Here is a 16255-nt window from a genome sequence, read left to right on the forward strand (position 1 = left end):
TTGAAACTACCAATACAGTGAGCATTTTTCTCTAAAGAGACACTGAACACCAAGGTCACGTTATTGCCATTTGCTAAAACACAAGCAGAACATCCTACATCATGAATAGTTCATTGTCTACTTACATTATCTCTAGTACTGCGTTTATCAAGGAGGCACCCACAATAGTCAGTTTGCCATCTGTTAATTCCTCGGAGAGAGGGTTGGAAAATGTGACTTCTCCTTTACCAGGCTTGTTCACAACAACTGGACCAAGCACCTGCACGACAAGATAAAGTGATTTAGTACAGAGGAAAAAAGGGAGAGCGAACGTAATAAAGCAGAATGAAACGTGGGGAGAAACTGAGAATAGGGAAAGCAAGGTGGGGACAAAGTTGAAAGAAACAATATGGGACAGGAAAAAAGGAAGGCAAAAGTGAAGGGAAAGGTAATGAAATGGGGAAATAATTAGGTAGAGCTATTGATAAGTGAGCAGGATGGGGCTACGGGATCTGAGTGAGACTGAAGCACTGAGGGAAGAAAAGATAAGATTCATTAAGAAACAGATGCACAGAAATTATTCATGGGTGACAGTGAGTGTGAAGAGAAAAAATATGTAGGTCATAGAAAGATATAAAATTAATGATTTTTGAGAATACTTATTTGCTCCTCAAAATCATACGACAATTGTTTATTTCGTATTTCGTACTGCCATGAAAGCACCTGATCTCATCTGATTTCAGAATTTAAAATAACGTTATGGTGACTTTACTTTTTAAACCATGGGCTACTGATTCATTTAATGATGCCTTTGAAAACTCTACTTTCATTTGATAACACTGCTTTAAGAAAAAGGAGACAATATAAAAAAAGAATGTTGCTAAAATACAGACGTTCCAGTCTGAATATTAAGACTTGCGAAGGATGGGTGAACAAAGGAAAACAACCCTTTGAGACTGAAAAAATTGCACGGTGAATCAAACATCCCAATAGGTGAAGAGTAACAGGAACACTAAAAGAAAACATTTCACAATTCAAAAAGTATTTGGCAAGTTTACATTTATTGGACCTTTGTGTGGAGAGAAGTTTCAAGATTTTGACAACTAACTTATATTTGTTCCGGACATAAACGAGTTTAATTTATTGTGTCACTCACTGTGAGATGTCACCTTAGGACTGCACAACAACAGTGGAGGAAGCAATGAAATATTGTTCTAGCCTTCATTTCACGTTTCCCATGTACATATGCTTAGCCTGTAAAATAACAAACAGGAATCCTACATTTTATTAAGTGAATAGGGATGTATGAGTTGAATATATGTGCATTGGAGTGTCACTGGTGCCCATTCACCATACTCGGACCACTAAAGAAAAGGATATAACCAATATAGTATGAATAATCTTTGACACTTTAGGGCCAAAATAGGAATTAAGGGGTGTTATGCTCTAAATGTACATAATTATAACAGGCCGTGGTATTGTGGATGGTTTACAGATGGTGGAGCCACAGTCTTGGGGAGAGTTTTTTCTGCAAGTCTCCAGTTTAACAGGGCCACCATTAAATGATTCCACAGTATAAAGAGAAAAGCATTACATTTGATAACTGTGCTTCTGGTTGCTGGCACATTGGTTTGAAGAAACATATTAGGGGGTGTAATGCTCTCTTCTAAGGTTAATAAGCCTTTGTGTCCCACAGCTTTGATTGACATTACAGACTCCTCCCTGGATTCATTAAAAAGTCCCAGAATGCTTCATTTTCAAGTTTTTAACATCAGAATTTACATATAGGCATCGGGCTATTTGCCCGCTTTTCTGATAATGGCTAGAAGGGTAAAAGCATGGGTAAGATTTTGAGGATTTTGTTAAACACTTACATGGATCATTAAATCAGGATCACCTCTGGGTCTCTGTTCTGTGAAAACACTGAAGTCTACAATTTAGTTGGTGGGCTTGCCTTTTCTTAACGCTGGGAGCCGTACCGGGCTACATAACACCGCCAGGGGGTCACTCCCCTTCTAAAAAAATGTTCAGCCCTTGATTGTGACTAGCCTTGCAAAATCTGCCCAATTTTCCTTTGATCAGTGAAATTTTAAGACCTGCCTCATTGATCCTTGCTCATTTCCAGGAAATGTTCAAATCCATTGTACCAGTGAATCAGGTTTGAGGATGGTCCTGGACAATGTGTGATGGGAGATGGATGGCAACAGTGTTAAACTTCCTGTGGTGTAATACCACAAATCTAGGCTCTCAGAGACTAGCAGTGTAAGCAGTGAAGAGTAAAGGAGGACATTGGTTTGGACTGCCTAACTTCCCTTAAGTTTCTCAGTGGGCCGGGACTGATCAAGGTGCATGGAAAAGCGTAAAATATGTGTGTGTGTGCCTGTTTATCCCGTTACCTTGGCCTCTGTTGGCTGTCAACCACAGGCTCCTGGCAAACACCTAACTCCCTGCTTCTGTAGTCAGCCCTGACACAGGATGCTACTCCGGTGTTTATTATGGAATGTTATTTTATAGTGAGGCCAAACATGACCAACATTTGGTGGCATCAATCTGTATTTGATGGGCATCTCTTCCATGGAATTGCAAACATTTGCATGTGTGTTAAGGTCTGCCATCTGAGGCAGTAGCCTATGTGAGTGCTTCATATAACTGATATGTTGGTATTTGGAGGTTGAAATCACAGACTCAGTGAAAGTTGGTATCTGGGTAAGGGTAGTAGATATTTGGTGGATTTCTTTCCCAAAAGATATGTAAAACTGATGTAAAACCATTTCCTTTTGAGTTGGGGGCAATTATTGCAAATGTTATTTATTTGGGATCAAATGGCACTTGAATCTATATCTGCTATTTTATCAGTCTCAAAAGCCTTTATGTTTAACCAATATATTTAGTAAAGTGCACTGTAAAACGTGCTGTGTCGTTATTTACCATAATATTTTTCAGGTTGGACCTCCCCAAACCCTAAGGGAAGGGTTGAATAGCAGCGCACTTGCTTTGCCCACTCACTTGATGCGATTTTGGGTCAGTATTGGAAATGTCTATACCATAATGGCAGGACCTCTATCCAGGCCCCTGGATCGGCCACTACGTGACCACATTCGTCTCTCAGTCTCTTCACACATGAACTTTACCTCTTCATTGGGGTGGAGCAGTTATGGAGGACATGTTCTGCTACACCAAAAAGCTGAAAGCAACTTAGATGCCAGGAAGCTCAGCTCATGGCATAAGGCACGTCGCTGTTAGACCTCCTCCCAAAATTTGTGTTTAAGCTATAATAGATATTGGGAGCAGATGAGTGAGTTTATCTGCAATGCCTCATTAACGCCAGGGATATTTGTATTGTCAAGCACAAAAATACAAACGCAGAGGGAAGCTATGTATCATAGCAGAAAGCATTCTGCTCACTGTCTACATTTTAACTACCCTGTGAGATCGGATCACTGAAGTTACTCTATGATTTGCCCTCCAGAGAAACGCACCCTGGACTTAAGTGATAATTTGTATGACACAGGAAAAGAATGGAAACAGCGCAGTGTCTGTTTTCCTGATAATAGATGTGTCCCTCTCTGGCTTTTCACCACCATCTGTATTTCAGTTATGCCAAGGCAGTTGATTGGTGGTATTACATTGTGATCTGCCATGGCTGGTGGACCTCACACACTCCTTGTCTCTCTATACATTGCTTTTGGACCTGCCCCTTTCTGCAGGGTGCCCCCAAACCTTTTACTGTCCTTCTCCCCTTTTTGATGAATTCGTTTTTGTTGGCTTGACTACTTTTGGCACCGTACCACTCCTTACCCACAACAACGTGCATGTGCTCATTCCCTAAAACATGGTTATATTGGCATATCCACAATTGCAATGCTTAATTTACTTATAAGACCATAGTAAAGTGCACCTCATGTTTCTGGGGCCTGTTAATTAATGCTACTAGAGGGCCCGCAACACTGATTTTGCCGCACATTTCAGTAGCCATTGAAACATGACTCAGGACTGCTGCTGAAGAGCCTGTTTGTGCAGTTTGAGTGCCATCTCAATTTGCCATTTGAAACCCCTTGCCAAGCCTTAAACTCCCCTTTTATTACACATACGAAACGCTTAAGGAAGGTCTTAGGTAATTCATAGGGTAGGCCGCTGTGTAAGGTAGGACATGTAGGGGCATATTATCAAGGACTGGTGTTAAAATTATCGCAGTTTTATCGGCAGGAAACTGCCGATAAAACGGCGATAATGGGCTTGATAATACGCCCTTGTTAATTCCCATAGAATCCCATGTTCTGGTGAGAACATGGGCTTATATGGGAATTAACAAGGGCGTATTATCAAGCCCATTATCGCCGTTTTATTGGCAGTTTCCTGCCGATAAAACGGCGATAATTTTAACACCGGTCCTTGATAATATGCCCCGTACATTTTAGTTCTACATGTCCTGATAGTGAAAAATGCCACATTTGTTTTTTACTACTGTGAGGCCTACCACTTTCAAAGTTTAAGATTGGAGATTCCTTAATAGATCTATGACATGCAATTCCTGATTGCTAAAGAGTAGAGTAAAAGTCATGTTTGGTACAATAGACTTGTATTGAGGAATCCTCTTTAATAGCACATTGGATTTATGATTACGACTGTTGTGGGGCAAGAGAGGCACTTTTGAAATTTAATGTGTTGGGTTCTGTGTTGGAAGTAGGAGGTGAACCAGTTTAGGACAGTGCCATTAAGGCCGAAACGATCTTTGAGTGCGTTAAGTAAGGTTGAATGGTTAACTGTATCAGATTCAGCAGTGAGGTCGAGGAGAATGAGTAGGCAGATCTCGCCCTTATCCAGGTCGTGGTTGTTGTCATCAACTATATTTTGCAATACAATTTCAGTGCTGCAGCCTTTACGGAAGCCAGATTGTAGGGGGTTGATCAGGTTGTAAGTGTCAATATGTTTATCCAGTTGAAGTAGTGCACATTTTTCAAGGGCTTTGGAAAGAAGGGGGAGGTTGGAGATAGGGCGGACGTTGTTAGGGTCGTTAGGATTGGCTTTGGGGTTTTTAGGAATGGGTGTGAATTGTCCGAGTTGGAGCGAGTCAGGGACGCACCCCATGGAAAGGGAGGAGTTGATGATATTGGTCCAATAAAGGACAATGACGTGCTTGAGATCTTGGAGAGGGTAGATGGGAGAGGGTCTTTCGTGTGAGAGGACGGTTTTAATTTGGATAAGATGTTAAAGACTTCAAGTTTCGAAACGGAGTGGAAATTCTGCCAGGAGGCATTATTTTTAAGTTGTCGGTTGGTGAGGTAGGATTCAGGAGGGGTTGAGGAAAGTAGGTGTGGGGAGGAAGCGGGGGTAAAATCAGGGGGAGGGTGGTTTTGAGGTAGCATCAAAGGAAAATTGGGGGTGGGAGGGATCTGAGTTAAAAGGAAGGATTGATCAATTTTGGCAATTGTTTTCGGAGAAGAAGTTAGCAATTTCTTCACATTTTTAGTGGAGGTCGTCAAGTTGAGGGGGCAGGGGAGGTTTGGTTTCTAACAATGTTCAACAGTTCTCTGGGTCTATTTTTGGCTCAGGCGAGTTGTGAACGAAAGAAAGATGCATTTTCCAAGAAAATGTGCTTCTTTTAGATAGATCTAGCCGTTCTAAGGAGGGCAAGATGGGAGAAAGAAGGGTGTGGTCTCCATGTTCTTTCAGCTAGTCTTAGTGCACGTCTTTCATTGTTGAGATCTGAGTTAAACCATGATTTGGAAGGGATATGTTTTTGGGTTTTAAATTTGGGATGGGCAAGTTGATCTAAAACCTCGGAGTCAGTTTTATTAAAGTGCTCATTGAGCTCATTGGCATTGAAAGAGGGTGAGGTGAGACGAAGTTGAGTTTAGAGTTTGGACTCCAGTATACCAGGGGGATATGATTAAGATTGCTGGCCACTATCGTGGCTTTATTGTTTTTAGCTGGGGCGGGAGGTGCGGAGAGGGAAATCATGAACAATATGAGGTGGCGGTCAGACCAGTCAATTGGGATGATGTTGGATAGGGATGCCAAGTCAGTGTTTGCAATGATGGCGTCAAGAATAGCCCCTTTAGAGTGGGTTGGGGAATGGCAAAGTTGTTTGAGGTCGCTAATCTTGAGAAGATTAGTGAGAAGGTTGATTTTGGGATCCTCAGGTTCATTCTAGTGAAGGTTAAAATCTCCTAGGAAGAGATTTTTAGAGTTAGACAGTAATGATTGCATAAAAAGGTCAGATAGCAGATAGTTCCTCAGCGAAGGGAAGAGGATCACCAGGTGGGTGGTAGATATTGGGTAGTAGTATTGGAGGAGAGCCTTGAATCTTAAGTTTGGCTCCAAGGTATCCAAAGGTTGTATAGTCTGCGTTCCTGACTAAGGAGAGCAGGAGTTCGTTTTTAAAGATAATTGCTAAACCACCCCCTATTCTCTCAGGGTTGTCTTTTCTGATGAGAGAGTAACCAGGGGAGGGGAGGAGAGTAAGTCGAGGATGGATGTTGAGTGATCTTTGAGCCAAGTTTCCGTTAGAAAGGCGACATCAATATCTTCGCTAAGAATGGTTTCAGATATTTCTGTTGCATGTCGAACAGCCGAGCGGCAGTTCACGAGCATGCAGGCCAGGGGTTTAGGGTTAATTTTCGGGGTAGAGCACGAGTGAATGTTGGTAAGTTGAGGGGGATGTCTGGGGGAGCTGGCAGAAGAGTGGATTCTGCTAATCCCCATAATAAGTGGGATGTTGGAGTGAGGAAAGGAAGGATCCTTAAGTGCGCATTTTTTAGGTAGGAGTTACAGAAGTCGGAGAGGTCAGAATCGGAGTAGTCACTCAAGGTGCGAAGAGGCCTGTGTGTACGCTTGTGTAGAGGCGTGGTTTTCCAATGTTTGGGATAAGGACACTTTTGAGGGCCAGAGCATGGAGAGGAGGACCACGAGGGGCGGGTTCTAGGGTTGAGGGATTTGAGGTTTTTGAAATCCTCTTTAAGTCGGGCAAGTTCGGTACCCTAGGTAGAAATATTGCAGTCAATGTCGCAAAGTGACTGAGTTAAAAGAGTGAGGTGGGATATGGTTGGGGCAGATGGAGGGGAAGAAGTATGTTCTGCGTTGTCCGGGGAAGGAGGTTTGGTGTTCATAGAGGGTGAGAGGCAGGGGGGGCGAGAGGAGTACTGAGACTGTTGTAGTAGGGGAGGCCTGGGGAGAGGAGGGAGAAGTGATCCGGCTTTGGGTGCGGCGTGGAGAAGGACAGGACATGTTATAGAGGTAGGAGATGGGAAGTGAGGAGAGGGCATAAGGGGCGTGGGGAGACGCAACATCAGGGTTGGGGGTTGGAGTGTAGTTCGGCGGAGGGAGGAGTAGGGGCATGAGGATGTATAGTATTGCGAGCTAGGAAGGGAGCTTGGGGGACGGAGAGGGGTTTGAGATGGGTTTAGGGGTTGAAGGGTATCGGTCATTGGGGGCATGGTAGTTTGGGGGATGGTGTGTGAATTAGAGATGTTGCAGGGTGGGTTCAAGAGAGGGTGATTGAATAGAGGTCTTAGAATGGGATATATCATTAAGGTTTGATATGTCTAGGGGGAGAAGGGTTAGCGTCGAGAAGGCAGGGGAGAACAAGGAGGAGTCTTGGGGTTGGGAAGATGTGGGGTGAGGAGTAGGTATGGACAACTGGTGGGGTAGGGTGCTGAAATGGTGCTCGAAGATGGTGAGGTGGTGTTCGGAGGCTCTTATCAAGATGTTGTACATCCCCTTTTGTATCGCTTTGTTCGCCCTAAGTGTGGTAGGGTATGCTCAGACGTGAGTCCCTTGCTCACTTGGCCACTGGATTCAAGATAGCCTGGCTGATGAGGATTATGAATCCGAAACCGGTCCCAGGATGCTTGTTTCCGGTCCATGGAAGACATGGCTTGGCAGTTCGGGCTGGACTGTTACCATGAGGCACAGGGTCAGACTGATTTGCATATGGCCATGTCTGAAATGGGGTGGCTGAGTGGGCTAAAGAATGGTGATGGATTAAACCCAGATCAGTTGACTGGGGGTGAGTGTTTGATTTGCTATAACGCTCCGTCCATCATCCCCTTTTGTATCGTCTTATCAGGATGTTACCAGTTTTGAAAATGTAGATGTAAATTTTACCTGGAAAAATTGGGGAAGGAGTAGTAGATAGTTTGAAACCGTAAGGTATTTTGGTCGATTAAGATACTGGGAGGGGGTGTAGGAAGGTGCTCTTCCATTTGGAGGGGCGTTTGGAGTAGAGAATGTAGTTGGATTTAATAGGGGACGCGAGGCTGTGGTAGGTATCAATAATTAAGGTTTCTGGATGCCGGATTAGTAATTTATGTTTAAAAATTTTCAAGGCATTTTTGGAAAGATTAGGAGGGTAAGGAATGGTCCAAGAGCTGGGGCCATGTTTGGTGAGGGAGTGGTCTTTGGAGGTGAGAGCAGGATAGAGGTGGGATGTAAGAATGGGATTGAGGTGGGACGATCGGTCAGTTGGTTGGAGGAGTCGGGGAGAAAAGAATAGAGGGTGGAGTGATATAAAGAGATTTAGGCAACAGCGAGGAGCAAGGCGTAGGGGGTTGGTGTAAGAGGGTGAGGTATGTGCTCGAGGGAAAGGATAAGGAGATTTAGTGACAGGAGTGTAAAGTCAGTGAGAGAAAGAAAGTGAGTGGAAAAAATATAGGAAGTCAGATTGACAATTTGGAATGATAAAATTAGAAAGTATTAGAAAGAGATTAAAGACCTGGACGGGCTTGGATGCTGGAAGGAGTAAGTATTTAGGGGGATTTGAGGAAATATGAGTAAGAGTTCTAATGGGGAGTAGCATTCCAACTGGTGGTGAGAGAAACAAATCGCCATAGTAGCACCAGAGTAGTGTAGAGATCACACTACTTAGCAGAGTGGCAATAGGAAAGAAGAGCAACAAAATTAAAATTAGTAAAAGTTAAATACAACAACAAAAATTGGGTACTTTGAATAGAGCATTTTAGTATCAGTCAGATTATTACAGGCAGTTACTAGTGTTTAGAGATCAAACTAATTAGCAATGAGGCAATAAGTAAAATAGAGCAGCACAAAAATTAGATTAACAATAACACCCGAGTCAAAAGTACCGAGTCAATACGTTAGGAGAGGGTGAAGGTGACGCAGTGATGATATCTGGACAGAAAGGCCCAGGCGGGTGGCGGCCGCTCAGTAGTCCGTGGAGGAGTGTTGGAAAACGAGGGCTCATAGGTAGTGGAGGTAGATCAAGTCATGGGCCTCCTCCAGAAAACAGACAGTTGGTAGAGGTCTGCAGTTTCAGAAGTGGGAGGGAAAGGTCAGTCACTATTTTGGAGGGATTTGTCAGAGCTCAGGGGCCAGGCGTCATGACAAGGCCAGGATTCCCCAAAGATAGAAACTGGCAGGATTTGGTATTCCCCAACCCGGTATCTCATTGGAAGAGCTCCTACTCGGTGGCCATTTTGCCCTCACATTGATCCTTGAAGGACTACCCTATCTTCATTCAACCCTCAGACTAAAATATTGTGCTTCACTGCTATAACAATGGATATATCTAAGAGTATTGGGTAATGCCCATTCTAATGTTCTCTAGATGAAAGGTAGCAGAAAGGTCATATGGTGATTAGTGTTTTGGGTTACTGTACATATGCGGATTTGTTAGAATTTCCACAAAAACAAACAGCCAAATCACCTGCAGCCAAGAAATAAGGACCCTTCCCTGAAGGCACCACTAAAACTAATTCTGATCAAACCATTCACTCACAGAGACACTACACGTAATCGTCTGTTCAGCAGCTACAACCACAAACAAATAGCCTTATTTTAATTACAGTCATCTGTCAGGAACAATAAAGTGGAAACAGGTATTTGGTATGACTATGGATTAGCAGTAGCATTGAATGATTGGCAATGAGCCCGAACAATCATCAAAGTAGGCTAGTGAAGTTTATTCAAATTAAAGACACATTACCATAGAAGATAAACTAAATGTGGGAAGATCAGTAAAAAAAAAAACACTTCTATGAATAAGTCAAAAAATGGAAAGAGGTGACAGTCAGAGAAGCTAGAGGATGGGAAGTAAACATTAGTGTCTAGATACAGAGGAGGCATGTCTCAGATCATTTAGAATGGGTGCAAAAGTAGTAACTGGTCAATTATTAAACTAAAGGCAGAGAGGTGAGGGAATGATTTGTAAAGAGACATAAAAAAACAGCAAACGGCTCAAACAATGAAGCAACAAAAAGCAGAAAGAGACAACAATAATGAAAGTTGAGGAACATGAGCAAAGAGCTAGCTGGTTATAACTGAGATAGAAGGATCTTATGACTGTGGATCCATAGACAGTTATACACAGGAGTAAACAGTAGGGGGGGTTAATTATTGGAAAAATGTTGCAAACAAATGCCTGACTAGTCACACTGGTTCCTGGAATGACCCAACCCCAGCAAAGGAAAATGTTGCCAGGCGCATCTCACACCCCATATGTTTCTCAGTCATCACACTTCCCTGTTTGTAAAGCACCATGATTCATTTCTTACCTGGAGGCTAATTGGAGGGTGTTCCAATGTGATTGTCTTTTGCACCAGAAATGTTGCCTGCCCTTCAGCTTCACAGACAGCATTGAAGTGGACATTGTAATTATCTTTTGACAAATACTTTTCATATTGGCAATAAGTAACCGTAAATGGAATCTCCTTTTCTGTAAAGATACAGCAATTGACAAAAAATGAGTGCTCTAATAACATTTTATTTTTTGATCTTCCATATATAACACAGAATATTAAAATAATCCTAAGGCATTCAAACCACCACACTACACTTAACTATTAAACTGCCAAAGAAGGAAAATGGAAAGAAGCCAAATATATGGTAAATTACCTTCTGCAGGACCAAACTTGACTGAAGTATTCTCCCCAGAGACCTCAGTTGTCATTGTCCCATTGTACAGCATGGATGAGGCGCAGATGTTCACCACTACTTTCTTGGCATGCTCTGTGCTTGAGTTTTTGAGGATGAGGATCAGGTTGACATCTTCACCAAAATGAATGGACTGAATGATCTTGAATTTCCCTGAGACATCTAGCTTGGCTGATGCAGTGGCATCGGCATCGGCACAAGCATCAGCTGCAGCCTTCTCCCTTGATGAAGGTGGAGGAGCGGTTCCAAACAGCTTGTTATATGCCTTTGTGAAAACTTCTCTCTCCTTCTTGGAACCTGAGCAGAAGCAAAAGAAAATGGAAAACTCCATGAACAGATTTAGTATAAAGTACAGAATTGTGTTGATTCTGTTGCTGCAAAGAGAGCATTGCACTCATCTGAAGATGTTACTGCATATATATCTATCTTGCCACATGCTGAGAGAAATAGGAAAGTTGAAGTGTTCCCATCAAGACCTTAAGAGAAACACCATGCAAGACTTCTAGGGAACACATTTTGTATGCTTCAACAACCCCTCCCTGCCTGGTTTTATGAAATGCACAACCTCCATTTTGTCTGTAACAATATCACCATTATCAGATAACTGGTGCTTACATTGATGTGTATATTGAGGCCTAGGAGAAAACACTCATATATGGTCAGTGGTAGAAGCACATTTATGAAGGGGCAAGCATCGGTCATTTAGGCCAAATTTGGAACTCCCTTTTATTCCATATAGTCTGCTCGCAAATTTGTGCTACGCTGGTAATGCCAAGTGTAAGCTAACTGTTGGAAGCCAAATTTATGCCAGATGGCAAAGAAGCAATTTTGAGGCACGCCCTGTGACATTGAGACAGGCAACATAACTGAAGAATAAAACTGACATGATTACTATACCAGGACGTTTCATTCTAGTGTCAACTAGAATTGTATATACCATAATCCCCAGGGAACTTACCGAGGACACATTCAGGTGAAAAGGGAGACACGCCTTGCAGCATAAGTTTGGTATTTTGTATTTTAGCATGAGGAGAAGATAATGTGTTTTCCCCTTCATGCTACATAATTTCTCATGATTTCTTGGAAAGGATTCTCTTGATCAAGGTGTTTCCCAGCCACTTTTTGCAGGTGTTCCAGGGGGAAGTCCAGTTTCCTTCTTGTGGTGAAGACAGTACCATAGCACGCGGTTCTCATGCTGAAACCTGCCTCAGCCCATGCAGATAAGAGAGGTGGGGCCGGGTGGGGGGGGAATTCGACAGACTATGATGAAGGAAAATGATTTCTTTAATTTTCCCTTGTGGTCATCTGTTGAATCCCCCCCCCTCCTCAACCCTGCCTCACCCCCTACCATTCTAACCTACACAGGCCGCTCCTGGCTAAAACTTTCATTCCTTGATACCTCCAGGTACACTGAATGGATGCTGTTTGAGGGGGGCTGCATTCCTTTGGGCTGACATGCCAAGCTGGGGTTTAAATTCCAGAGAAGAGCGCTTTTCAAGCACAGTTATTTCTATTCTGATTTCTGGTGATACACAGAATCAGCATCTATATTTTTGTTTCTGCTTCATGATTAAGTGTTCTGGAATTCATCAAACAATTCCCAGGTGAAATATTTCTCTACAATACTTCTTTAAGGATTCTAGAGAAAAAAAGTCAGAAGATGTGCGATTCTTGTTTTTTAGGTCGAGCCTGGGCAGCGCATCGGCTGCTCTGCAAGCCATGCTGTATTGGAGTATGTACTTGAAGCCCGTCCACTCTCCGCCCGTATTTGTCATTAGCTTGTGTCATTGTCCTTCGTAAATGCTGGCGTGTGATTCGTTATTAGGCTTGTTACTCCCTCCTTAGTACCTCCTTGTCTTCATTTGTAACCCACCATGAGGACTGGCCCTTTTACTTTGGTTATTACACGGTATGTTTTCTTTAGTCTGTAAGCACTATTTTCTTCAATGAGTTTCTCTTACTGCAGGAGGGTCTCTCGTGTGCAGTTGTGACCACCTGGTTGTTTATTTGACTCGTAGCAAACAGGGAGCTCTTCAGGGGCCATGGGAGACAGAAGGGGGAAACTCCACAATGCCTTCAAGCATTTGAAATGCAACAGGTCTCAGATTGGTGAGAGTTTAAGTTATTGGCATTGTGAATGACAATGCCTTTTATTTATGTTTTAAAAACCAAAACATAAATAAAACGCATTCACATTTACAATCCAATAGATCAAACTCTCGTTAATGCGAGGCCAATTGCATTGCAGAAGCTTGTTTTCTTTTCATGTAGTGTTACAGTTAACAAGTGCCATGAAACTTTCATGGCAACTCATTGCTATATTAAAGGGATCCCTCACTTTGGATTCAATCAATCAATCAATCAGGTCATTTATAGAGCACACTACTCACCCGTAGGGTCTCAAGGCGCTGGGTGGGGGGGGGGGGTGCCGCTACTGCTCGAACAGCCAGGTCTTGAGCTTCTTCCTGAAGGAGAGGTGGTCTTGGGTCAGGCGCAGGTCGGTTGGGAGTGAGTTCCAGGTCTTGGCGGCCAGGTAGGAGAAGGACCTTCCTCCTGTTGTCGCTCTTCGGATTCGGATTTAACATAAAAGACATGTACCTTCCAGAAACGTTGCTGTAGAATTGTGTGATATGGTGCACTGACAAGAGGAAACCAACAAGGAAGTAGTGCAGACTATAAGAAATTATTTTGATGTCTTCCTCTCCCCATATTTCTTTAGAGAGAACATATGGAGGACCTGGTTATTAGCCATATAAGTTAATACCCATGTTTACATCAGGTATAAAACAGAGGGAGTTGAGGTAATGCATGAGTATACATATTCATCGGTAAACTAATGATGTCAATTTTCATTTTGTCATTTCAGGCCTCTTTCCCCGCTGTTCCCTTCTCCTCACCCGGCACCCCTAAGGTCCCGTCTGAGTCACTTGGGAACTCTGTTGTGCCTGGAGGTCGGCCTTTACTGAGTATCGTGCCATTCCTTAGAAGTAAATAGTGAAGATCTTGACCGTCCTGACAGAAACTGCTATTCCCCATTCTATCCAACAGTGAAGTGGAATTGTCTTGTGCGACCTCTGTAGCTGGCACTGTCAACACCTTCCTCCTGAGCTAATCCTTGTGTCACCTCAACCATAAAATAAATATTGATAAGCACCACCTTTCTTCGCCCTTCCAATATTGCTTATCCTTGATCTTTTAGATAAAGATATAGGTCACTACAATGTCTGCATCCACTGTGGAGGGATTATGCAAACAGAATAACTATAGTCACTAGAGCTGCTAGGCACGGCATGTACGTCATCAGTGTCAATGGTGCACCACTATTCACAGATGTGGTGACTCCATTTACTGCTGGATGGGGGTCTGTGGGTCAGACATACTCCCTGATAGGATCCTGCATCCTCCTCTGAAAGGATCTTTAATATTATTCATTTTTTCCTTTACTTCTCAAATAATCTGTGAGGAGTAGCTCTTACAGAATGACTAGAGGGAGAAACAATGCTGTACTTATCCTCTCCCACTTGCGTGTCCAGTAGCAAGTGACAGAGGGACCAGGAATTGAAAGGGAGACTCGCAATGCAGAGCAAACGATCTTGCAGGGGAAGGAAAGATGCTTTCCATAAAACCTGTCCATTATTGCCTCTTCGACCATTTACAATACTTGTGACCCAGGCCTGCCCTAATTAATTTCCTTTTGAGAAAGTTGCCTTTAACCAAGATCATGCAGACACACAAAAGGTGCATTATTTAAAAAGAGAGACTGATTTTCCTTTCACAAAACAAGTGACAGTGATAAATGAAATCCTGGCAAAGACAGATAAAAAGAAAGACCACTAAAAAAAAGAGTTAGCCAGCATCATATCATCATGACAAGCTATGATGTACTGTTGAGAAATGGAAATGCTGAATGAACCTACAGCTAAAGAGGAAGCAGTAAAGGGAAAAAGAGACAGAGAGAAAGAAAAAATGAGAAAGAAAAAATATATGTGTGACGGAGCGGATCCGCTACCCGAGTCCGCTGTCGAATGGTGGTCTGCCGTCCCTCCATCTCTCCCTCTTGTTTCCTCTCAGCAGGGTGACTGGCGACCATCTGCACCTTTACTATCTCCCGCAGAGACTGAAAGCGATCATGGCTCCTTCAACTGGGGATTCCACTGGGATGAAAATCCACCCCCATCTGACATCAGAGAAGCTCCAATACCAATAAGAGCGGATGAATCCCGGAACAGGGCGTGTGCCACCACCGGAGAGGAGTAAGTCGAGTTAGGAGCATGAGCGTTTGTGGTATATGCCGAGAAACCCAAAGAAGATGGAGGGAAGCGAGAGAGAAGCCCAGCCGAGGAGAAGCCAGGAGGCCAACATTCCCACGCGTGTCTGTCACAGGTACAGGACAGGTTCTCATGGTGGGTTGGGAGGAGAGGTCAACCCTCCTCCTAAGCCTGATTCCTAGCCCTCCTGTTTTTAAATCACCTCACGTCACTTTCACCTCCCTACCGAGCACCGTACCGCCGCATCACGTTGTTCACCAGAGTGCTTCACAATGTACACAAGTGTATGGTGCCTTCTTCACCCCCTGCCCCATGTGAGTGTGGCTGATAAGCCGAGCGTCCTCCTGATACCATTTTGTTTTCTTTACTTTATGCCTTCAACTCCCCTCCTCCTTTGACGGAAATCGGAAGGATAATGGAGATTGGATACCGGAAGTAGGAACGCGAAGCTGGAACCTACCGGATTGAATCAAGTGGCACCAGCCAAGACGGATACCACCCAAACGTCTTCAAGAAGAGCAACAACTCGACGCAAACATGTCTTTATAAAAATAAAACCTTATCTAAGTAGACCTGTTTCTCGAGTTGTTAATCCTACCCCGCCACAATATGGGACACACTCTACAGAACATCTCTTTTCCCTCCTCCCTCAATAAGACACACATTTAAGTTTCAGTGAAGGTTGCTTGGGGTATAAAACTATATGATTTTATTGAAGTAGATATAAAATAGTACAGTTAAGGGATTGTTATCCAGTTAAAGTAAGCCTTTGATAGAGAAAAAATTGACATATGCATAAAGAAAAAAAGGGTCAGTGGAAGGAAGGAGCACTCTCAGGAAAAAGATATAATGAGAGTGGGATGAACACAAAGAAACTCAAAATATGGAAGCTGAAAACAGAATAAATCAAAATTAGCCCAAAAATAACTGGGAATGGGATGATGAACTACGTATAGTGAAACTGTTTACTTTCAAAGTGTAGATATCAGGGTGTGGAGGAGAATTTACAGTTGAGAGCAAAGCCATATATGCTTAACTGTTGGAATTAAAATAGTAATTCCAGGTTATGAGTTTTTATTGAGAGTGAGAACCTAGAAGATAACTACCAATCTGATTAG

General features: G+C 43.1%; 1 protein-coding gene across 1 annotated transcript in view; it reads right to left on the reverse strand.

The window, feature by feature from the left end:
* The window catches only part of LOC144766733 (protein-glutamine gamma-glutamyltransferase E-like), a 238670-nt gene that overhangs the window by 35581 nt on the left and 186834 nt on the right, over nucleotides 1-16255 (reverse strand). Inside the window, exons 9-11 of the mRNA XM_078650485.1 lie at nucleotides 10831-11166; nucleotides 10491-10651; nucleotides 126-259 (exon numbers count right to left, since the gene is read on the reverse strand). Coding sequence (XP_078506611.1) covers nucleotides 126-259; nucleotides 10491-10651; nucleotides 10831-11166 — 631 coding nt within the window. The remainder of the gene's footprint in view (nucleotides 1-125; nucleotides 260-10490; nucleotides 10652-10830; nucleotides 11167-16255) is intronic.

Source organism: Lissotriton helveticus, chromosome 7 (genome assembly GCF_964261635.1).
Source record: "Lissotriton helveticus chromosome 7, aLisHel1.1, whole genome shotgun sequence".
In the NCBI taxonomy this organism is placed as follows: domain Eukaryota; kingdom Metazoa; phylum Chordata; class Amphibia; order Caudata; family Salamandridae; genus Lissotriton; species Lissotriton helveticus.